Raw genomic sequence first — 25,819 nt, 5'->3', positions numbered from 1 at the left:
CTCCTCTCTGATAAGCAGAGCCTGAGGAACATGACTGATCCTCCTCTCTGATAAGCAGAGCCTGAGGAACATGACTGATCCTCCTCTCTGATAAGCAGAGCCTGAGGAACATGACTGATCCTCCTCTCTGATAAGCAGAGCCTCAGGAACATGACTGATCCTCCTCTCTGATAAGCAGAGCCTCAGGAACATGCTGATCCTCCTCTCTGATAAGCAGAGCCTGAGGAACATGACTGATCCTCCTCTCTGATAAGCAGAGCCTCAGGAACATGACTGATCCTCCTCTCTGATAAGCAGAGCCTGAGGAACATGACTGATCCTCCTCTCTGATAAGCAGAGCCTCAGGAACATGCTGATCCTCCTCTCTGATAAGCAGAGCCTCAGGAACATGCTGATCCTCCTCTCTGATAAGCAGAGCCTCAGGAACATGCTGATCCTCCTCTCTGATAAGCAGAGCCTGAGGAACATGACTGATCCTCCTCTCTGATAAGCAGAGCCTGAGGAACATGCTGATCCTCCTCTCTGATAAGCAGAGCCTGAGGAACATGCTGCGAACAATCCAGCTGATTATTCCAGAAAGAAAAGGTCTCTGCGGTTGGCAAGGTCTTGCTCAACACTCAACACTGGGTTCCTCTTCATGTGCTTTCTTTGCACAAGCCCGACTGTTCATGTAAAGTGATAGCCCTCACTGTGCTAGTGTGCTAGCTCACTGTGCTAGTGTGCTAGCTCACTGTGTTAGTGTGCTAGCTCACTGTGCTAGTGTGCTAGCTCACTGTGTTAGTGTGCTAGCTCACTGTGCTAGTGTGCTAGCTCACTGTGCTCGTGTGCTAGCTCACTGTGCTAGTGTGCTAGCTCACTGTGCTAGTGTGCTAGCTCACTGTGCTAGTGTGCTAGCTCACTGTGCTCGTGTGCTAGCTCACTGTGCGAGTGTGCTAGCTCACTGTGCTAGTGTGCTAGCTCACTGTGCTAGTGTGCTAGCTCACTGTGTTAGTGTGCTAGCTCACTGTGCTAGTGTGCTAGCTCACTGTGTTAGTGTGCTAGCTCACTGTGCTAGTGTGCTAGCTCACTGTGCTAGTGTGCTAGCTCACTGTGCTAGCTCACTGTGCTAATTCACTTTCTACTTCAAGTTGAACTCCACTTGGCAGTGGCATCATTTGAATAGGTGTGTTGTCAGACTGCTGTAGGATTATATTTGTTTGTAGAGGTTAGCTGTCTCATATCTTTTGCACTAGCAGATATGGCAGTAAGGAGAATGTGTTGAGTGTGTTAGGCCTGTATCCACGTCAACCTTCTATTCCTGCCAAGTGCTTATCAATTGCATAATCAAATGAATAGAGGGGAAGGTAGTTGTCATTTCTGACAGGTGCAAGCTGGTGTCAGCAAACTTTATGTTGTTTTCTTTTTGCTTATGTGCAGAATGCCAACCGATTTGATCCCGACGTCGTCCTGAACCAGCTGCGCTATTCAGGGATGCTGGAAACAGTGAAGATCCGCAGGGCCGGATTCCCTGTGCGCAGGACCTTTGAGGATTTTGACAGCAGGTCAGTAAAATACACAAATGTACAAACACACACACACACACACACACACACACACACACACACACAGGTTCGGCTTAAGGGCAGTTTAGAGTCCAGTGATTTATCATAGCCCGACGGCATCGCTGAACGTGACGTCCGTTCCAGTGTCGCTCGACGCTGATTTTGGACGCTGTCGCTCGTAAAAAGTATAAACACCTAGGAGATAAGAAAACGCATCGCAGAGGCACAGAGCAGGATGTGTTGTGATATTTTCACATGGATTAATGCCGGACAAACAGACAGAGAAGCTGCCAGTCAAGATACAACGTTACCGTTTTGATTACAACATTACAAAACTGTTTATCTGCTGTATGATTAACCATGCTAACAATGTGTTAGCTGTTACTTACCGTCTGTGTTGAGAATGTCCGCTATAGCTTTCCAGGCATTTGCCTTTTTAACCTCATCTTTATGATCTGCCCGGTCGTTAGCCCAAAGGCCGACTTCCATTGTTAATTCAACTAGCTATAGCTAACTAGCTCGTTCAGGAAAGTTTAAGTAGCCTCAGAAACTTTTTCTTCTTCTGTGGTGTTTATGGCAGCTGGCTTCAGAAACTGCGGTACGAGAGAAAAAAATGGTGGTTGTCATGACAACGGAGCCAACAATGGGGTCAAAGTTGAATCCGGCTGAAGTCTTGACGATGGTCGCAACGTTCATCACAACGATGGCATATCGCCCGTCGCTGGAACTATAAACACTTGTCGTTATCGCCGACGATGGAATGTGATCGTGGTCGGTCTCAACGACCATAAATTGCTGGCCTCTAAACTGCCCTTTACTTGAATATGATGAAGGTCTCATGAGAAGAAGAGGTGTAACAATGGACACCATTCTTCTAAGAGGAAGAGATTGATACAGTCTTGTATGTAGTGCTATGATGTACAGACAGCTGACATCATAGATAAGTTATCTTGTATGTAGTGCTATGATGTACAGACAGCTGACATCATAGATATTGATACAGTCTTGTATGTAGTGCTATGATGTACAGACAGCTGACATCATAGATAAGTTATCGCTGATACAGAGACATTGTACAGGACAGTAAGCTGTGCTACAGAGATGTTGTGTGATGAACAGTCAGAGCAGTTACAGGACAGGACATGATAGATTAGATGAGGACTTCTGTGAGGTCAGAGGCTCACAGAACCAAACAGCCTTACTGTAGACCACATAGATTGAGTCGTTTTACAGTCTATGAGGGGATTATGCAGAATTATTATTTGAATAGTTGATAAAGATGTGCGTATGAAATGATGTATGTGTAATGTAATTAAGTGAATGATTAAATCTAAAAGTGTAATTAAGCTTTAAGGTTAATGTTTTTTTTTTTACATCACAAACCAAATAAAAAACTAAAATAAAAATTAAATCTCAAGTCTTGATGGTGAAGCCTGTATGTATGAGCCATTTAGTCTCCTTGTACTTGCCTAATGCCTAAAACTGTGTGTGTGTGTGTGTGTGTGTGTGTGTGCGTGCGTGCGTGCGTGCGTGCGTGTGTGTGTATTCCCACAGGTACAAGATGATCGTGAAGAACAAAACTCACTCAGACGACGTGAAGCGGAGCTGCTCAGAGCTTCTCTTGCTGCACGACAAGGCAAAGAAAGAGTGGCAACTGGGGAAAACAAAGGTGACACACGTGCACACACACACACACACACACACACAGACGTACTGTACGTGCGCGCACACACACAAACACACACGCACAGGCACATGCAGGCATGCGCGCACACACACACACACGTGCACACACACGCAAACACACACACACACACACAAACACACACACCACGCACGCACACACACACACACACACACACACAGTGAGGGCAGGATAGGGTTGCAGGCTTGAAGCAGACAGGAACACAGCTGGGCAGGCTGTGAAAGGATCCGGTGAAATGTTAGTGTATGTTTTCTATAAGCTGGCCTTCACAGCAACACAGCTGTAACATTAGGTCTGAACCACACAGCTGTAACATTAGGTCTGAACCACACAGCTGTAACATTAGGTCTGAACCACACAGCTGTAACATTAGGTCTGAACCACACAGCTGTAACATTAGGTCTGAACCACACAGCTGTAACATTAGGTCTGAACCACACAGCTGTAACATTAGGTCTGAACCACACAGCTGTAACATTAGGTCTGAACCACACGGCTGTAACATTAGGTCTGAACCACACAGCTGTAACATTAGGTCTGAACCACACAGCTGTAACATTAGGTCTGAACCACACAGCTGTAACATTAGGTCTGAACCACACGGCTGTAACATTAGGTCTGAACCACACGGCTGTAACATTAGGTCTGAACCACACGGCTGTAACATTAGGTCTGAACCACACAGCTGTAACATTAGGTCTGAACCACACAACTGTAACATTAGGTCTGAACCACACAGCTGTAACATTAGGTCTGAACCACACAGCTGTAACATTAGGTCTGAACCACACAGCTGTAACATTAGGTCTGAACCACACAGCTGTAACATTAGGTCTGAACCACACAGCTGTAACATTAGGTCTGAACCACACAGCTGTAACATTAGGTCTGAACCACACGGCTGTAACATTAGGTCTGAACCACACGGCTGTAACATTAGGTCTGAACCACACAACTGTAACATTAGGTCTGAACCACACAGCTGTAACATTAGGTCTGAACCACACAGCTGTAACATTAGGTCTGAACCACACAGCTGTAACATTAGGTCTGAACCACACAGCTGTAACATTAGGTCTGAACCACACAGCTGTAACATTAGGTCTGAACCACACAGCTGTAACATTAGGTCTGAACCACACAGCTGTAACATTAGGTCTGAACCACACAGCTGTAACATTAGGTCTGAACCACACAGCTGTAACATTAGGTCTGAACCACACAGCTGTAACATTAGGTCTGAACCACACAGCTGTAACATTAGGTCTGAACCACACAGCTGCAACATTAGGTCTGAACCACACAGCTGTAACATTAGGTCTGAACCACACAGCTGTAACATTAGGTCTGAACCACACAGCTGTAACATTAGGTCTGAACCACACAGCTGTAACATTAGGTCTGAACCACACAGCTGTAACATTAGGTCTGAACCACACAGCTGCAACATTAGGTCTGAACCACACAGCTGTAACATTAGATCTGAACCACACAGCTGTAACATTAGGTCTGAACCACACAGCTGTAACATTAGGTCTGAACCACACAGCTGTAACATTAGGTCTGAACCACACGGCTGTAACATTAGGTCTGAACCACACAGCTGTAACATTAGGTCTGAACCACACAGCTGTAACATTAGGTCTGAACCACACAGCTGTAACATTAGGTCTGAACCACACGGCTGTAACATTAGGTCTGAACCACACAGCTGTAACATTAGGTCTGAACCACACAGCTGTAACATTAGGTCTGAACCACACAGCTGTAACATTAGGTCTGAACCACACAGCTGTAACATTAGGTCTGAACCACACAGCTGTAACATTAGGTCTGAACCACACAGCTGTAACATTAGGTCTGAACCACACAGCTGTAACATTAGGTCTGAACCACACGGCTGTAACATTAGGTCTGAACCACACAGCTGTAACATTAGGTCTGAACCACACAGCTGTAACATTAGGTCTGAACCACACAGCTGTAACATTAGGTCTGAACCACACAGCTGTAACATTAGGTCTGAACCACACAGCTGTAACATTAGGTCTGAACCACACAGCTGTAACATTAGGTCTGAACCACACAGCTGTAACATTAGGTCTGAACCACACAGCTGTAACATTAGGTCTGAACCACACAGCTGTAACATTAGGTCTGAACCACACAGCTGTAATATTAGGTCTGAACCACACAGCTGTAACATTAGGTCTGAACCACACGGCTGTAACATTAGGTCTGAACCACACAGCTGTAACATTAGGTGTGAACCACACAGCTGTAACATTAGGTCTGAACCACACAGCTGCAACATTAGGTCTGAACCACACAGCTGTAACATTAGGTCTGAACCACACAGCTGCAACATTAGGTCTGAACCACACAGCTGTAACATTAGGTCTGAACCACACAGCTGTAACATTAGGTCTGAACCACACAGCTGTAACATTAGGTCTGAACCACACAGCTGTAACATTAGGTCTGAACCACACAGCTGTAACATTAGATCTGAACCACACAGCTGTAACATTAGGTCTGAACCACACAGCTGTAACATTAGGTCTGAACCACACAGCTGTAACATTAGGTCTGAACCACACAGCTGTAACATTAGGTCTGAACCACACAGCTGTAACATTGGGTCTGAACCACACAGCTGTAACATTAGGTCTGAACCACACAGCTGTAACATTAGGTCTGAACCACACAGCTGTAACATTAGGTCTGAACCACACAGCTGTAACATTAGGTCTGAACCACACAGCTGTAACATTAGATCTGAACCACACAGCTGTAACATTAGGTCTGAACCACACAGCTGTAACATTAGGTCTGAACCACACGGCTGTAACATTAGGTCTGAACCACACAGCTGTAACATTAGGTCTGAACCACACGGCTGTAACATTAGGTCTGAACCACACAGCTGTAACATTAGGTCTGAACCACACAGCTGTAACATTAGATCTGAACCACACAGCTGTAACATTATGTCTGAACCACACAGCTGTAACATTATGTCTGAACCACACAGCTGTAACATTAGGTATGAACCACACAGCTGTAACATTAGGTCTGAACCACACAGCTGTAACATTAGGTATGAACCACACAGCTGTAACATTAGGTCTGAACCACACAGCTGCAACATTATGTCTGAACCACACAGCTGTAACATTAGGTATGAACCACACAGCTGTAACATTAGGTCTGAACCACACAGCTGTAACATTATGTCTGAACCACACAGCTGTAACATTAGGTCTGAACCACACAGCTGTAACATTAGGTCTGAACCACACAGCTGTAACATTAGGTATGAACCACACAGCTGTAACATTAGGTCTGAACCACACAGCTGTAACATTAGGTCTGAACCACACAGCTGTAACATTAGGTCTGAACCACACAACTGTAACATTAGGTCTGAACCACACAGCTGTAACATTAGGTCTGAACCACACAGCTGTAACATTAGGTATGAACCACACAGCTGTAACATTAGGTCTGAACCACACAACTGTAACATTAGGTCTGAACCACACAGCTGTAACATTAGGTCTGAACCACACAGCTGTAACATTAGGTCTGAACCACACAGCTGTAACATTAGATCTGAACCACACAGCTGTAACATTAGGTCTGAACCACACAACTGTAACATTAGGTCTGAACCACACAGCTGTAACGTTAGGTCTGAACTTAGGTCTGTGCTTTCTCCAGAAACCCATCTCCCGTCGCCAAGCATGAGTCTCCTGTGAGTCACGTCCGCTCGTGGTCAGTCTCCTGTGAGTCACGTCCGCTCGTGGTCAGTCTCCTGTGAGTCACGTCCGCTCGTGGTCAGTCTTCTGTTAGTTACGTGGTTCCCCCCTCTGACCCCTGACCCCCAACAACTGTTACTGTAACTGTAGCCCAGTGTAAACCCACATGCAGCTTTCCTTACTGTCTCTTGACACTCGGCAAGCTGTTGAGCTAATAACATGAACTCTTGGTGAACGGGGCAGCAGTGACGAGGCTGTAACTGAGCAGGGGCTAGCTACAGGCTAGCTACAGGCTAGCTACAGGCTAACTACAGGCTAGCTACAGGCTAGTCACGCATTTGACAGATGATGCAGAGTATGATGATTCCCATCTGCTGCAACAGAACTCTGGGTGACCCCTACCTCTCCCTTTTCCTCTCTTTCCCTGCTTTGTCGTCATATCTCTCTCTCTCTCTCTCTCTCTCTCTGCGTCTCTCTCTCTCTCTCTCTCTGTCTCTCTCTCTGTCTGTCTCTCTGTCTGTCTCTCTCTCTCTGTGTGTCTCTCTGTGCGTCTCTCTCTGTCTCTCTCTCTGTCTCTCTCTCTGTCTGTCTCTCTGTCTGTCTCTCTCTCTCTGTGTGTCTCTCTGTGCGTCTCTCTCTGTCTCTCTCTCTGTCTCTGTGTGTCTCTCTCTGTCTCTCTCTCTCTCTCTCTCTCTGCGTCTCTCTCTCTGTCTCTCTCTCTGTCTGTCTCTCTGTCTGTCTCTCTCTCTCTCTCTGCGTCTCTCTCTCTCTCTCTCTCTGTCTCTCTCTCTGTCTGTCTCTCTGTCTCTCTCTCTCTCTGCGTCTCTCTCTCTCTCTCTCTCTGTCTCTCTCTCTGTCTGTCTCTCTGTCTGTCTCTCTCTCTCTCTCTCTGCGTCTCTCTCTCTCTGTCTCTCTGTCTGTCTCTCTGTCTGTCTCTCTCTCTCTGTGTGTCTCTCTGTGCGTCTCTCTCTGTCTCTCTCTCTGTCTCTGTGTGTCTCTCTCTGTCTCTCTCTCTCTGTCTCTCTCTCTCTGGTCCTCTGTCTCTTTATTTCGAACAATCATCGACTCCCCCAGTGGAAAGCCTTCTCCATCCTCATTGAATGATTAACTTTTAATGACTTGTTTGATCTGAACTCTGGAGGACTGGGTTAGGGTTAGACTGGAGGACTGGGTTAGGGTTAGACTGGAGGACTGGGTTAGGGTTAGACTGGAGGACTGGGTTAGGGTTAGACTGGAGGACTGGGTTAGGGTTAGACTGGAGGACTGGGTTAGGGTTAGACTGGAGGACTGGGTTAGGGTTAGACTGGAGGACTGGGTTAGGGTTAGACTGGAGGACTGCAGACAGAAAGAGCATTAGATGGTCTTTCTCAAGGAGGAAGGGTGACCATAAATGAGAGCGTTTTTATAGGTTTCTACAAATCAGCTGAATCCACATTTTGCCCCGCTGTTATTTCCTGCTCTATGTTGTGGTTCCTTTATGTCTGTCAGACCACTGAAGACATCTGTCTTCAGTGCTGCCATTTGGATCATTGTGTTGTGATAGCCCGTTTGTCTGCCACCAGGGACAGTGATAATTACACACATGGCATGTCAACACATTCTGAAATATACGTTGATCACAACGAAACACAAAGGAAACGTCTTGAACCAGCTTGGTGCTCTCCATCAATGTATTACTAATGTATGACCATGAGTGTGCACATGCCCACACATATACACACACACACACACATACATGCATGCACACACACACGCGCACATACACACACATACACACACACACGCGCACGTACCCACACACACGCACATACATATACACACACGCACACACACACACACGTGCCCACGCACATACGCGCGCACGTACACACGCACACACACGCGCAGTCGCGCACACACACACACACACCATGCAAACCTCTGGAGTCATCATGCCTGGCTGATTTCTCGGCTGCAGAATAGCTTCATTGTCCCTCCGTGTGGGTCGGGTTTAGAGAGCTTCAATTTGTTTTCAGCACAGCCCATTGTGCATCCAGGGTCAGCACACTGGCCTTATCCAGGGTCAACACACAGGCCTTATCCAGGGTCAACACACTGGCCTTATCCAGGGTCAACACACTGGCCTTATCCAGGGTCAACACACTGGCCTTATCCAGGGTCAACACACTGGCCTTATCCAGGGTCAGCACACTGGCCTTATCCAGGGTCAACACACTGGCCTTATCCAGGGTCAGCACACTGGCCTTATCCAGGGTCAAACACTGGCCTTATCCAGGGTCAACACACTGGCCTTATCCAGGGTCAACACACTGGCCTTATCCAGGGTCAACACACTGGCCTTATCCAGGGTCAACACACTGGCCTTATCCAGGGTCAACACACTGGCCTTATCCAGGGTCAGCACACTGGCCTTATCCAGGGTCAACACACTGGCCTTATCCAGGGTCAACACACTGGCCTTATCCAGGGTCAACACACTGGCCTTATCCAGGGTCAGCACACTGGCCTTATCCAGGGTCAACACACTGGCCTTATCCAGGGTCAACACACTGAACTTATCCAGGGTCAGCACACTGGCCTTTGTCCAGGGTCAACACACTGGCCTTATCCAGGGTCAACACACTGGCCTTATCCAGGGTCAGCACACTGGCCTTATCCAGGGTCAACACACTGAACTTATCCAGGGTCAACACATTGAACTTATCCAGGGTCAAACACTGGCCTTATCCAGGGTCAACACACTGAACTTATCCAGGGTCAACACACTGAACTTATCCAGGGTCAAACACACTGGCCTTTGCTCCAGCTTAGAGAGAGAGAGAGACAGCGCCAGGTTTATAGTGGGGGTATAGTGTTTGTGTTTTTGATAGTGCCAGCAGATTTGTGGGTTAAAGTGGGGAGATGAAGTGTGGGTTGTGGGATGGGGGTCAGAGATAGAGGAGGTTGTGGGATGGAGGTCAGAGATGGAGGAGGTTGTAGGATGGGGGGTCAGAGATGGAGGAGGTTGTAGGATGGGGGTCAGAGAAGGAGGAGGTTGTGGGATGGGGGGTCAGAGATGGAGGAGGTTGTGGGATGGGGGTCAGAGATGGAGGAGGTTGTAGGATGGGGGTCAGAGAAGGAGGAGGTTGTAGGATGGGGGTCAGAGATGGAGGAGGTTGTGGGATGGGGGTCAGAGATGGAGGAGGTTGTGGGATGGAGGGTCAGAGAAGGAGGAGGTTGTAGGATGGGGGGTCAGAGATGGAGGAGGTTGTAGGATGGGGGTCAGAGAAGGAGGAGGTTGTGGGATGGGGGGTCAGAGATGGAGGAGGTTGTGGGATGGGGGTCAGAGATGGAGGAGGTTGTAGGATGGGGGTCAGAGAAGGAGGAGGTTGTAGGATGGGGGTCAGAGATGGAGGGGGTTGTAGGATGGGGGTCAGAGAAGGAGGAGGTTGTAGGATGGGGGTCAGAGATGGAGGAGGTTGTGGGATGGGGGGTCAGAGAAGGAGGAGGTTGTGGGATGGAGGGTCAGAGAAGGAGGAGGTTGTGGGATGGGGGGTCAGAGAAGGAGGAGGTTGTGGGATGGAGGGTCAGAGAAGGAGGAGGTTGTAGGATGGGGGTCAGAGATGGAGGGGGTTGTAGGATGGGGGTCAGAGAAGGAGGAGGTTGTAGGATGGGGGTCAGAGATGGAGGAGGTTGTGGGATGGGGGGTCAGAGAAGGAGGAGGTTGTGGGATGGAGGGTCAGAGAAGGAGGAGGTTGTGGGATGGGGGGTCAGAGAAGGAGGAGGTTGTGGGATGGAGGGTCAGAGAAGGAGGAGGTTGTGGGATGGAGGGTCAGAGAAGGAGGAGGTTGTGGGATGGGGGGTCAGAGAAGGAGGAGGTTGTGGGATGGAGGGTCAGAGAAGGAGGAGGTTGTGGGATGGGGGGTCAGAGAAGGAGGAGGTTGTGGGATGGAGGGTCAGAGAAGGAGGAGGTTGTGGGATGGAGGGTCAGAGAAGGAGGAGGTTGTGGGATGGAGGGTCAGAGATGGAGGAGGTTGTGGGATGGGGGTCAGAGATGGAGGAGGTTGTAGGATGGGGGTCAGAGATGGAGGAGGTTGTGGGATGGGGGTCAGAGATGGAGGAGGTTGTAGGATGGGGGGTCAGAGATGGAGGAGGTTGTAGGATGGGGGTCAGAGATGGAGGAGGTTGTGGGATGGGGGGTCAGAGATGGAGGAGTTTGTTGGATGGGGGCTCAGAGATGGAGGAGGTTGTGGAATGGGGGGTCAGAGATGGAGGAGGTTGTGGAATGGGGGGTCAGAGATGGAGGAGGTTGTGGGATGGGGGATCAGAGATGGAGGAGGTTGTAGGATGGAGGGTCAGAGAAGGAGGAGGTTGTGGGATGGGGGATCAGAGATGGAGGAGGTTGTGGGATGGGGGGTCAGAGATGGAGGAGGTTGTAGGATGGAGGGTCAGAGAAGGAGGAGGTTGTGGGATGGGGGATCAGAGATGGAGGAGGTTGTGGGATGGGGGGTCAGAGATGGAGGAGGTTGTAGGATGGGGGGTCAGAGATGGAGGAGGTTGTGGGATGGGGGTCAGAGATGGAGGAGGTTGTGGGATGGGGGGTCAGAGATGGAGGAGGTTGCGTTACGTTTCCTTTGTAGAAACAATCTGTGTGTAATTATATCCCTGCTGATTGTGTGTGGAGGAAGTGCGTGCCCAGAATTAGGAGCTGGATGGCTGAGGTGTGTGTGTGTATGCGCGTGTTTATGTGTGTGTGCGTGCGTGCGTGCGTGCGTGCGTGTGTGTCTGTGTGTGCGTGTGTGTATGCATGTGCGTGTGTGTATGCATGTGTGTGTATGCGTGTGTGTGTATGCGTGTGTGTCACGCGTGTGTGTGTGTGTGTGTGTGTGTGTGTGTGTGTGTGTGTGTGTGTGTGGGCGTGCGTGTGTGGGCGTGCGTGTGTGTGTGTGTGTGTGTGTGTGTGTGTGTGGGCGTGCGTGTGTGTGAGCCATTTGTTTTACAGATGAGGGAAGGATGTGGAAGCTTCCTTACAGAGGCTGGCAGGGCTGCAGCTGTGGGATCCTTTGATTAGTGTAACATCTGGGATCACAACACATACACACACACACACACACACGCACGCACACACACACACACACACACACACACAGGTCCCCTAGGCCAGTGGTCCCCAACCACCGGGCTGCGAACCGGTACCGGGCCGCAACGCATTTGGTACCGGGCTGCGAGCCGGTCCAAAAAAATAATAATAAACATAGGCTATAATATTATAGGCTGTGTGTGGTAGTTGAAACATAGTTTCAAGTTGATGTTTATTTATGTTTGTAACAAAAACATAAATACTGTAGGATACATACAGTACAACACAAAAGGCTGTTATTTACCCTTTGTCGCCACCTGGTGAGTAAATACAGTATATACTAAAACCATTAAAATTGACAACCGGTCCGGGACTTTTTTTCCATGTTTCTACCGGTCCTTGGCACAAAAAAGGTTGGGAACCCCTGCTCTAGGCCAGTGGTTCTCAAATTTCTTCACATGAAGGACCCCTAAACTGACAAAGATTAGACTATGGACCCCCATTTGATAATAAGATTGATGCTTTACCTACAATACAGACAGTCTGTTATCTCTCTACCTACAATACAGACAGTCTGTTATCTCTCTACCTACAATACAGACAGTCTGTTATCTCTCTACCTACAACACAGACAGTCTGTTATCTCTCTACCTACAATACAGACAGTCTGTTATCTCTCTACCTACAACACAGACAGTCTGTTATCTCTCTACCTACAATACAGACAGTCTGTTATCTCTCTACCTACAATACAGACAGTCTGTTATCTCTCTACCTACAATACAGACAGTCTGTTATCTCTCTACCTACAATACAGACAGTCTGTTATCTCTCTACCTACAATACAGACAGTCTGTTATCTCTCTACCTACAATACAGACAGTCTGTTATCTCTCTACCTACAATACAGACAGTCTGTTATATCTCTACCTACAATACAGACAGTCTGTTATCTCTCTACCTACAATACAGACAGTCTGTTATCTCTCTACCTACAATACAGACAGTATGTTATCTCTCTACCTACAATACAGACAGTCTGTTATCTCTCTACCTACAATACAGACAGTCTGTTATCTCTCTACCTACAATACAGTCTGTTATCTCTCTACCTACAATACAGACAGTCTGTTATCTCTCTACCTACAATACAGACAGTCTGTTATCTCTCTACCTACAATACAGACAGTCTGTTATCTCTCTACCTACCATACAGACAGTCTGTTATCTCTCTACCTACCATACAGACAGTCTGTTATCTCTCTACCTACCATACAGACAGTCTGTTATCTCTCTACCTACAATACAGACAGTCTGTTATCTCTCTACCTACCATACAGACAGTCCGTTATCTCTCTACCTACAATACAGACAGTCTGTTATCTCTCTACCTACAATACAGACAGTCTGTTATCTCTCTACCTACAATACAGACAGTCTGTTATCTCTCTACCTACAATACAGACAGTCTGTTATCTCTCTACCTACCATACAGGCAGTCTGTTATCTCTCTACCTACAATACAGACAGTCTGTTATCTCTCTACCTACCATACAGACAGTCTGTTATCTCTCTACCTACAATACAGACAGTCTGTTATCTCTCTACCTACCATACAGACAGTCTGTTATCTCTCTACCTACCTAGGTCGGAGACAAAATCTCATCAAATGGGGGGTGTGGCTCTAATGTGGCCTGAATCTAATGTGGCCTGAATCTAATGTTGACTGAATCTAATGTGGCCTGAATCTAATGTTGACTGAATCTAATGTGGCCTGAATCTAATGTGGACTGAATCTAATGTGGCCTGAATCTAATGTGGCCTGAATCTAATGTTGACTGAATCTAATGTGGCCTGAATCTAATGTGGTCTGAATCTAATGTGGACTGAATCTATTGTGGAGTGAATCAGGGCAGGGTCCTTATGAAAAAGGTTGAGAATCACTGCCTTAGCACACACACATTTTATTGGATTATACACACACACACACACACACACACACATTTTATTGGATTATACGCACACACACACACACACACACATTTTATTGGATTATACGCACACGCACGCACACACACACACGCACACACACACACACACACACACACACACTGTTGCCATGTTCCTCTCTTGTAGGCTCATTTATCTGAGAGGAGCAGTTTGGTTGTTTCTCCATCTGAAGAAAAGAGCTGGACTTGTATCAGCCGGGCGGAGCCTCCTCGGCCGTGGCTGCGATGTACCGTGAAATGACCCAGAAAGAAAGGATCAACTTTGCAAAACTGCAGCAGGAGCCAGGGAAGGGTTAACAAAAACTCCTTCCTTCAGAAGAGCAAGGAGGGGTGTGGCCTGCTACAGTATCTGGACACCAGCCACCATCCCTCCCTCCTCCCTCCCTCCCTCCCTGGTCTCTCTGTGTCTCTCTGCCTGTGCCTGAGCACGTCAGTGGAGCTAAGGCAGCAGCAGCAGCAGCAGTGACAGCAGGCAGGCAGGCAAACAGCTCAGGGAGGACGCGTGAAGCACAATGGTGCGGTGCAGCAGCAGCCACACTGCGGTCCTGGTGCCAGCAGCCTCCCCCTCTCCTCGGCTCTGCAGTCAGGGCGAGCCGCGAGCTCACTAGCTCCCCCTGCAGCGGGCACAGGGTGCTGCCAGCAGACAGCAGGGCCCCTGCCCATCACATCACAGCACAGCACAGCAGGAGAGGAACTAACCCAACCCGTTTCCTCTGTCTCTCTCCCTCCCCCTCGGGGCCGTGGCGCTGCTCGTCCCGCAGGTGTTCTTGAAGGAGGGCCTGGAGCAAAGGCTGGAGACGGAGCGGGACGAGGTGCGCCGCCGGGCGGCCATGCTGATCCGTGCCCACATCCTCAGCTATGTGGCAAGGTGAGTGGTGAGGGGCTGAGGGGGCGGGGCTGAGGGGGAGGGGAGGGCTGAGTGACAGCCACAGTTGTCGCTGTTTGTTTTTTTGATAGAGGTGCGTGTGTGTGTTGGGTGGGGGGGGGGGGGTTAAGTGTGTCTGCTCATTAATTGTGTGCGTGTGTGCTCATGCAATGTGTGTGCTCATGCAGTGTGTGTGTGTGTGTGTGTGTGTGTGTGTGTGTGTGTGCGCGTGTGTGTGTGTGTGTGTGTGTGTTCATATAAAGGAGCAGTGTATAAGTTGCTCTATAGATTCTCTATGGATGTAGAGATGTGTTAGCTGCTCTGAAGGTCTGAGGTGTATAGATATGATGTGTTAGCTACTCTGAAGGTCTGAGGTGTATAGTTATGATGTTAGCTACTCTGAAGGTCTGAGGTGTATAGTTATGATGTGTTAGCTGCTCTGAAGGTCTGAGGTGTATAGTTATGATGTTAGCTACTCTGAAGGTCTGAGGTGTATAGTTATGATGTGTTAGCTGCTCTGAAGGTCTGAGGTGTATAGTTATGATGTGTTAGCTGCTCTGAAGGTCTGAGGTGTATAGTTATGATGTGTTAGCTACTCTGAAGGTCTGAGGTGTATAGTTATGATGTTAGCTACTCTGAAGGTCTGAGGTGTATAGTTATGATGTGTTAGCTACTCTGAAGGTCTGAGGTGTATAGTTATGATGTGTTAGTTGCTCTGAAGGTCTGAGGTGTATAGTTATGATGTGTTAGCTACTCTGAAGGTCTGAGGTGTATAGTTATGATGTGTTAGCTACTCTGAAGGTCTGAGGTGTATAGTTATGATGTGTTAGCTGCTCTGAAGGTCTGAGGTGTATAGTTATGATGTGTTAGCTACTCTGAAGGTCTGAGGTGTATAGTTATGATGTGTTAGCTACTCTGAAGGTCTGAGGTGTATAGTTATGATGTGTTAGCTACTCTGAAGGTCTGAGGTGTATAGTTATGATGTGTTAGCTACTCTGAAGGTCTGAGGTGTATAGTTATGATGTGTTAGCTGCTCTGAAGGTCTGAGGTGTATAGTTATGATGTGTTAGCTGCTCTGAAGGTCTGAGGTGTATAGTTATGATGTGTTAGCTACTCTGAAGGTCTGAGGTGTATAGTTATGATGTGTTAGCTGCTCTGAAGGTCTGAGGTGTATAGTTATGATGTGTTAGCTGCTCTGAAGGTTTGAGGTGTATAGTTATGATGTGTTAGCTGCTCTGAAGGTTTGAGGTGTATAGTTATGATGTGTTAGCTGCTCTGAAGGTTTGAGGTGTATAGTTATGATGTGTTAGCTGCTCTGAAGGTTTGAGGTGTATAGTTATGATGTGTTAGCTGCTCTGAAGGTCTGAGGTGTATAGTTATGATGTGTTAGCTGCTCTGAAGGTTTGAGGTGTATAGTTATGATGTGTTAGCTGCTCTGAAGGTCTGAGGTGTATAGTTATGATGTGTTAGCTGCTCTGAAGGTCTGAGGTGTATACGGTAGTTATGATGTGTTAGCTGCTCTGAAGGTCTGAGGTGTATAGTGATGTGTTAGCTGCTCTGAAGGTCTGAGGTGTATAGTTATGATGTGTTAGCTGCTCTGAAGGTCTGAGGTGTATAGTTATGATGTGTTAGCTACTCTGAAGGTCTGAGGTGTATAGTTATGATGTGTTACCTGCTCTGAAGTTCTGAGGTGGGCAGTATCTTGTGCATTCCACATCAAAGCGTTGCTTGGACTCTTTTAGACAGTAGACTCTTCCTTGATCAATATCAAAGATGAGTTTGATGTTTGCTCTTCTATAGACGGTCTAATGCTTTGATCTAAATCACAGTAGATCCAGTTGTCTTGATTTTCTTTAGTGAATAAATCTTCTCAGGCTGAGCATTCAGCATCGTTTGTTTACCTCTCCAATGTGCCAGGGAGACAGAACATCCATCACACCTCCAGGCATGTGAACTAGCTGCTGTCCACCTGTCTGCTGCCAGGCATGTGAACTAGCTGCTCTCCTCCTGCCTGCTGCCAGGCATGTGAACTAGCTGCTCTCCTCCTGCCTGCTGCCAGGCATGTGAACTAGCTGCTCTCCTCCTGTCTGCTGCCAGGCATGTGAACTAGCTGCTCTCCTCCTGTCTGCTGCCAGGCATGTGAACTAGCTGCTGTCCACCTGTCTGCTGCCAGGCATGTGAACTAGCTGCTCTCCTCCTGCCTGCTGCCAGGCATGTGAACTAGCTGCTCTCCTCCTGCCTGCTGCCAGGCATGTGAACTAGCTGCTCTCCTCCTGTCTGCTGCCAGGCATGTGAACTAGCTGCTCTCCTCCTGTCTGCTGCCAGGCATGTGAACTAGCTGCTCTCCTCCTGTCTACTGCCAGGCATGTGAACTAGCTGCTCTCCTCCTGTCTGCTGCCAGGCATGTGAACTAGCTGCTCTCCACCTGTCTGCTGCCAGGCATGTGAACTAGCTGCTCTCCTCCTGTCTGCTGCCAGGCATGTGAACTAGCTGCTCTCCACCTGTCTGCTGCCAGGCATGTGAACTAGCTGCTCTCCTCCTGTCTGCTGCCAGGCATGTGAACTAGCTGCTCTCCACCTGCCCTGCTGCCAGGCATGTGAACTAGCTGCTCTCCTCCTGTCTGCTGCCAGGCATGTGAACTAGCTGCTCTCCTCCTGTCTGCTGCCAGGCATGTGAACTAGCTGCTCTCCTCCTGTCTGCTGCCAGGCATGTGAACTAGCTGCTCTCCACCTGTCTGCTGCCAGGCATGTGAACTAGCTGCTCTCCACCTGTCTGCTGCCAGGCATGTGAACTAGCTGCTCTCCTCCTGTCTGCTGCCAGGCATGTGAACTAGCTGCTCTCCACCTGTCTGCTGCCAGGCATGTGAACTAGCTGCTCTCCTCCTGTCTGCTGCCAGGCATGTGAACTAGCTGCTCTCCTCCTGTCTGCTGCCAGGCATGTGAACTAGCTGCTGTCCTCCTGTCTGCTGCCAGGCATGTGAACTAGCTGCTCTCCTCCTGCCTGCTGCCAGGCATGTGAACTAGCTGCTGTCCTCCTGTCTGCTGCCAGGCATGTGAACTAGCTGCTCTCCTCCTGTCTGCTGCCAGGCATGTGAACTAGCTGCTCTCCTCCTGTCTGCTGCCAGGCATGTGAACTAGCTGCTGTCCTCCTGTCTGCTGCCAGGCATGTGAACTAGCTGCTCTCCTCCTGTCTGCTGCCAGGCATGTGAACTAGCTGCTCTCCTCCTGTCTGCTGCCAGGCATGTGAACTACGGTAGCTGCTCTCCTCCTGTCTGCTGCCAGGCATGTGAACTAGCTGCTCTCCACCTGTCTGCTGCCAGGCATGTGAACTAGCTGCTGTCCACCTGTCTGCTGCCAGGCATGTGAACTAGCTGCTCTCCTCCTGTCTGCTGCCAGGCATGTGAACTAGCTGCTGTCCACCTGTCTGCTGCCAGGCACGTGAACTAGCTGCTCTCCACCTGCCTGCTGCCAGGCATGTCAACACACTAAAGAGTGAGACACAGTACACTAAAGAGTGAGACACAGTACACTAAAGAGTGAGACACACCATACTAAAGAGTGAGACACACCATACTAAAGAGTGAGACACAGCACACTAAAGAGTGAGACACAGCACACTAAAGAGTGAGACACATCATACTAAAGATTGAGACACAGCACACTGAAGAGTGAGACACAGCACACTAAAGAGTAGGACACACCATACTAAAGAGTGAGACACACCACACTAAAGAGTGAGACACAACACACTAAAGAGTGAGACACAGCACACTAAAGAGTGAGACACACCACACTAAAGAGTGAGACACATCACACTAAAGAGTGAGACACAGCACACTAAAGAGTGAGACACACCACACTAAAGAGTGAGACACAGTACACTAAAGAGTGAGACACAGCACACTAAAGAGTGAGACACAGCACACTAAAGAGTGAGACACATCACACTAAAGAGTGAGACACACCATACTAAAGAGTGAGACACATCACACTAAAGAGTGAGACACAGCACACTAAAGAGTGAGACACAGTACACTAAAGAGTGAGACACACCACACTAAAGAGTGAGACACAGCACACTAAAGAGTGAGACACATCACACTAAAGAGTGAGACACACCATACTAAAGAGTGAGACACAGCACACTAAAGAGTGAGACACACCATACTAAAAAGTGAGACACGCCATACTAAAGAGTGAGACACACCACACTAAAGAGTGAGACACAGCACACTAAAGAGTGAGACACAGTACACTAAAGAGTGAGACACAGCACACTAAAGAGTATGACACACCATACTAAAGAGTGAGACACATCACACTAAAGAGTGAGACACAACATACTAAAGAGTGAGACACAGCACACTAAAGAGTGAGACACCTCTTACTAAAGAGTGAGACACACCATACTAAAGAGTGAGACACACCACAATGAAGAGTGAGACACAGTACACTAAAGAGTGAGACACAGCACACTAAAGAGTGAGACACGCCATACTAAAGAGTGAGACACATCACACTAAAGAGTGAGACACAGCACACTAAAGAGTGAGACACAGTACACTAAAGAGTGAGACACAGCACACTAAAGAGTGAGACACAGCACACTAAAGAGTGAGACACATCATACTAAAGATTGAGACACAGCACACTGAAGAGTGAGACACAGCACACTAAAGAGTGAGACACAGCACACTAAATAGTATGACACACCATACTAAAGAGTGAGACACAGCACACTAAAGAGTGAGACACAGCACACTAAAGAGTGAGACACAGCACACTAAAGAGTGAGACACATCACACTAAAGAGTGAGACACACCATACTAAAGAGTGAGACACAGCACACTAAAGAGTGAGACACACCATACTAAAAAGTAGGGGTGGGGGAAAAAATCGATTCACCTAAGTATCGCGATTTTTAATGTCACGATTTTTTGGATCGATCTTTTATTCCAGAATCGATAATCGCAAATTAAAAATAAAAAAAAAATAAAAAAATTTTTTTTTTTTTTTTTTTTTTTTTTTGGGTGCTTGCAGTCAGGCCACTCACTGAACAGCAGGCCAGGCGCCGCCTACTGGTTTACTAGTGGTTTTATTACTTTATTAGTTAGTCTGAAGTAATAATTACACTTCAGGGTTAAAGTGGGTGCATCTCATTGTAAAATTGGACCCAAATCTGGCTTCAAACGGCCCAAATTTCACGCGCGTTGGCCCATATCGGCCTGGCCTGCTTGGTATCTAATGCCCGGCCTGAATTATGATCCCAGTCCGCCCCTGTTTTTAACTATATCGCCCAGCCCTACTCATGATATATAATATACAGTCTCTAGTGTATGATTCAACTTTTCCCATGTTCTAATCTAGTGTAAAAAAGCAAACAAACTGAAAAAATAAAAGAAAAAAATAAACAAAAATCGCAATAAATCGTAATATCGAATCGCAATAATCGTAGAATCGCAATAATCGTGAATCGCAATATATATCGAATCGGCACCAAAGTATCGTGATAGTATCGAATCGGGAGATAAGTGAATCGGCACAGCCCTACTAAAAAGTGAGACACGCCATACTAAAGAGTGAGACACACCACACTAAAGAGTGAGACACAGCACACTAAAGAGTGAGACACAGTACACTAAAGAGTGAGACACAGCACACTAAAGAGTGAGACACAGTACACTAAAGAGTGAGACACAACACACTAAAGAGTGAGACACACCACACTAAAGAGTGAGACACATCACACTAAAGAGTGAGACACAGCACACTAAAGAGTGAGACACAGCACACTAAAGAGTGAGACACACCACACTAAAGAGTGAGACACATCACACTAAAGAGTGAGACACACCACACTAAAGAGTGAGACACATCACACTAAAGAGTGAGACACACCATACTAAAGAGTGAGACATATCACACTAAAGAGTGAGACACAGTACACTAAAGAGTGAGACACAACACACTAAAGAGTGAGACACAGCACACTAAAGAGTGAGACACAACACACTAAAGAGTGAGACACAGCACACTAAAGAGTGAGACACACCATACTAAAGAGTGAGACACAGCACACTAAAGAGTGAGACACACCATACTAAAAAGTGAGACACGCCATACTAAAGAGTGAGACACACCACACTAAAGAGTGAGACACAGCACACTAAAGAGTGAGACACAGTACACTAAAGAGTGAGACACAGCACACTAAAGAGTATGACACACCATACTAAAGAGTGAGACACATCACACTAAAGAGTGAGACACAACATACTAAAGAGTGAGACACAGCACACTAAAGAGTGAGACACCTCTTACTAAAGAGTGAGACACACCATACTAAAGAGTGAGACACACCACAATGAAGAGTGAGACACAGTACACTAAAGAGTGAGACACAGCACACTAAAGAGTGAGACACGCCATACTAAAGAGTGAGACACATCACACTAAAGAGTGAGACACAGCACACTAAAGAGTGAGACACAGTACACTAAAGAGTGAGACACAGCACACTAAAGAGTGAGACACACCATACTAAAGAGTGAGACACACCACACTAAAGAGTGAGACACAGTACACTAAAGAGTGAGACACATCACACTAAAGAGTGAGACACAGTACACTAAAGAGTGAGACACAGCACACTAAAGAGTGAGACACAGCACACTAAAGAGTGAGACACACCATACTAAAGAGTGAGACACACCACACTAAAGAGTGAGACTGTGGAAGTGAGTAAAGCCTTTGTATGATTCTAATATGTAACATGAGCTCCCCTCAGCTGTAGCGTGACGGCACGAGACAAGGCCAGGCTCAGGGCTCAGGGAGTCAGAGCATTGTGTGTGGTCCTCAGCAGCTCATGTGTGTTTGTGTGCATGTGTTTATGTGGCTGTGTGTGTGTGTGTGTGTGCTGTGTGTGTGTGCGCTGCGTGTGCTGTGGGTGACAGGGCTTAGTCACAGGGCTAAACACAACAGCCCACACAGCCACCCTGGCAGAGCACCAGCTCATCAAACTCTCAACATTGCGCACTTTGCAATCTAGTCTTTTTTTAACCCGTGTGTTTGTTTAAATGGAGAAAGCCAGTGGGTGTTTTGAAGCAAGCCCATGTATAGCAGTGTGACGTCACACATCTGTGACGTCACAGATCTGTGGCGTCGCAGTGTGACGCCACACATTTATTCACAGGGACACAAAAAAACGCCAAGACCCCAATAATGTTGCGTCACAACACGAGACTTGACACCGCCTATAAACACGTGTGTTTGATCCCCTGGTTGCAGGAAGCAGTATAAGCGGGTGCTGTCCAGCATCATCACCATCCAGAAGAACTACCGCGCTCACTTCTGGCGCCGCATCTTCCTGCGCCTGCGCGTGGCCACTGTCGTCCTGCAGAAGCACCACCGAGGCCAGCTGGCCCGCTCCCTCTGCCGGCAGATCCACGAGGAGAAGAGGAGGAGAGAAGAGGAGGAGAGGAGGAGGAGGAGGGAAGAGGAGGAGAGGAGGCAAGTAGAGGAGGAGACGAGGAGGCTGCAGGAGGAGACGAGGAGGCTGCAGGAGGAGACAAGGAGGCTGGAGGAGGAGAGGAGGAAGAGGGAGGAAGAGGAGGAAAGACAGAGCCTGATGGAAGAGGAGCTGAGGAGGAGGAGGGAGGAAGAGGAGGAGTCCAGGAGGAAGGAGGAGCTGAGAGTGAGGATGGAGAGAGAGGAGCAGCAGAGAATGGCAGAAAATGGGGACGAGACAAGGTATAGTTCACTAAAGTCGAACATGTTGAACTGATATGTGAACTGTTGGAGGGAGTGGTTCTCAACGTGGTGTCCGCGGACCACGAGGGGTCCCTGAGGGGGTTCCAGGGTGTCCCCATTAAATTGATGAATCACCATTATTTCATTTACAATCATTTGGTACAAGGAGAGAATGTAGAAGAATGACTGTTTTGATGATAGTTATTATCTCTCTACCTGCAATGGAATGCTGGACAAAATCATATCTGACAATACAATTATTCTCAGATTTGGGTCCGAGAGACAAAATCTCATCAAACGGGGGGTCCATGGACCTAATGTGGACTAAATTTAGGGGTCCTTGATATGAAAAATGTTGTGAATCACTGAATGATCACCACCATGACTTTGATCGTTCCATTATTTCTATGCAATACAGTAGTATTGATCATCATTACCAATGCTTTTTTGTTCTGTTTGTTCTGTCTGTTTCTGCCATTAGGAACTCACTGGGGGTGAATGGTGCTTGTCAGAAGGTAATTTCATCTCCATAAACCACATAAGCCTCCATAAACTACAAGGTTCAGCAAACTTCATTCATATGAAGAAATGCATGTCATGTGTATCTTCTCACAGGGGTCTCCAACGTATAGTGACTTCATTTTGCATTCTGCTTCTCTCCCCTTGTCGTGGTCCTCCGTGCGTCCCTCAGAAGGAGCTGTCCCCGTCTCCGGGGCCGGGCCACACGTCAGACGAGGAGAGCCGTCAGATGGAGGAGATCCTGCGTCTGGAGCGGGAGATCGAGCGTCTGCAGCAGCAGCAGGAGGACGGCGTGTCCCTCCTGGGGGACGTGGCCCGAGACGAGCTCCGCCAGAGGAGGGACGCCGAGATCTACCGGCTGGAGAAGGAGGCCTCGCGCGTGGCCACAGAGTTCCTAGACCTCCTGGACTTTGGCGGCTTGGAGCCGTCTCTCTCCAGCGAGGAGAACCTCCACGACCCCACCCAATCCACCGCCCCTCTGGCCGAGGAGGAGGTGGACGAGGGCTTCCACGCCGAGGACGAGTGCATCCCGTTGCCCGACTTCCCTTCGCCAGCTGCGGCGCCTTTGGATCAGGAAATATTCCAAAGTGTTCCCCCTCCTCCGCCCGCCTTCGCCGAAGAACTACCGGCCTCCTCTGCCTCCACCGCTGTGCCAGCAAAGGTCTCCAATGGACTGCGGCACGTCCCTGTTCTCACACCTACTTCAGAGGCCTCCCCGCCCTCCGGCACTGCCCCTGTCCTCACCAACGGAGACAGGCGGCCGTACCTGAGGGCCAGCGGGGGGTCGGACATTGAGCCATCCCTCAGCGTCCTGCCAGACACGGAGTCGGACTATGATCAGGACGAGTACGAGGAGGCTCACAGGAGCTCGGGTGCCAGCACCAACGGCGGCCACACCACCGATGAGGAGGCGTTACGGAAATCCTCCTGCACCCAAAACAGCCTGGACTCCTTCAGAGGCAGCTCGGACTCGGTGAGGCCCGCTAAGCGAGAAGCACCAGGCTAGGGCTCATTTCTGTCTCCATCAGAAAAATGTGTGGTGGTCTGGGACAGTGGTTCTCAAAGTGGGGTCCGGGGACCCCCAGCGGTCCTTGAGGGGGTTCCATGGGGGTCCCCAGCAAAAAAGGGAAATGATTTATTTTCATTATAATAATTCCATCCATAAGTAACACAGTGACAGAATGTATGACGGGGGTCCGTAGTCTCATTTGAGTTAGTTTAGTCGTTGGAAAAAGTTTGAGAACCACTGGTCTGGGAGAAGCTTTCACATGGCACTGCTACACATTGTTGAGTTTGACAGATATTTTTGAGTGATTTGGTTACTTTCATCTCCGTAGTACATCATGCTGAATAAGTATTTTCATCAAACAAAAGTGGAAGTATTTATTTTTATGGTTTTGGTGGAATGCCACTAGAAAATTTGATATTTTGGAATGTTTAAAGCCATTTTCCTCACGTTTTACTTTTAGACACATAACAGATTAAGATACTCATAACTTTTGATCTGAGAGAGAGAGCTATCTCAGTCATTCAAAAAGTTCTATTTAGGAGAGAGTTTCTAATTTATGGAAATATCCAAATGAAAATGTCAAATTTGCACCATGTGAAGGGTTTTTGCAGGCCACCACACAAATAAGAGTTCAGTTGTTGGCTGTCTCGTATAAATTCTATCAGAGGTCCACCGTGGTCCAGTGGAATCAAATTATGTCACTTCAGGGAAAACAAGTAAACCCTTTTCAGAAATGAGATTGAACGCTAACCCTGTCTTTTTGTAGTTCTTTTGCCCTCAAAAATCCACCCAAGTATGAGGTCACTATATTATATATATATTATATATACAGTATGAGGTCACTATATTATATATATAGTATATATATAGTATGAGGTCACTATATTTCTCAGTTGCGTATCCTCCTCTTGGCAGGTGTGACTTCAGTCATGGTTCAGACACATAGGTCTGACACACACCTCAATTTCCCCTGGGGCATATTCTCCTTCCCACACACTAAGTCAACACAAACACCCAGCATGTTAAAAACCCTGAATCTCCCCTTAACCTGTCACAACAGCCTGCTCATGTTAGAATCACAGTGGAATACTGTAGCTGTGATGTTGTTGGCTCCGCTGGCGTACATATGAATCTGTTCCCAGATACTGCCAGTCAAGCAGAGAGCTTGGACCAAACACTGTCAGTTCAGCAAAATGACAGAGGGAGGGAGGGAGGGAGGGAGGGAGGGAGCGTGTGCGTGTGCGTGTGTGTGTGTGTGTGTGCGCGTGTGTGCGTTTGCGTTTGCATGCGTGTGCGTGTGTATGTGTTTTAGGGTTAGGTTGGCTTTGAGTCAAAGAGAGAGTGATGACTGGAGAGAGGTTGTCAGGAGGGGGCGCTGGTCGGGCGTGTCAGACAGTTTCAGGGCACTGATGTAAGTGCTGAAATGACAGAATGATGAAGCAGTCGACTCTTTCCAGTCTTTGGAAGAAAAAAAAAGGACCCTTACATTGAAACTGTGCAGGTTTTAGAATGAAAACGACACGTCTTTATCGACTGGAGAGTTGTAAACATTTCAACATGGCATTTAAAATGCCCAAGAGCTACACTGCACATTGCTCTTGC

At 47.9% G+C, this 25,819-nt stretch overlaps 1 protein-coding gene across 1 annotated transcript in view; it reads left to right on the top strand.

Annotated features, from left to right (window-relative positions):
- Window positions 1-10,305: 10,305 nt before the first annotated feature.
- The window catches only part of LOC310781630 (unconventional myosin-X-like), a gene marked incomplete at its 5' end in the record, with an annotated part of 36,130 nt that continues 20,616 nt past the window's right edge, over window positions 10,306-25,819 (top strand). The window contains 5 exons of the mRNA XM_083642232.1: window positions 10,306-11,433; window positions 14,837-14,943; window positions 22,228-22,689; window positions 23,171-23,204; window positions 23,381-24,181. Coding sequence (XP_083498358.1) covers window positions 10,306-11,433; window positions 14,837-14,943; window positions 22,228-22,689; window positions 23,171-23,204; window positions 23,381-24,181 — 2,532 coding nt within the window. The remainder of the gene's footprint in view (window positions 11,434-14,836; window positions 14,944-22,227; window positions 22,690-23,170; window positions 23,205-23,380; window positions 24,182-25,819) is intronic.

Source organism: Poromitra crassiceps (assembly GCF_964638095.1).
Source record: "Poromitra crassiceps genome assembly, chromosome: 8".
Taxonomy (NCBI): Eukaryota; Metazoa; Chordata; class Actinopteri; order Beryciformes; family Melamphaidae; genus Poromitra; species Poromitra crassiceps.
Note: the sequence above shows the minus strand (reverse complement) of the source record. Positions and strands in the feature narration are given on the sequence as shown.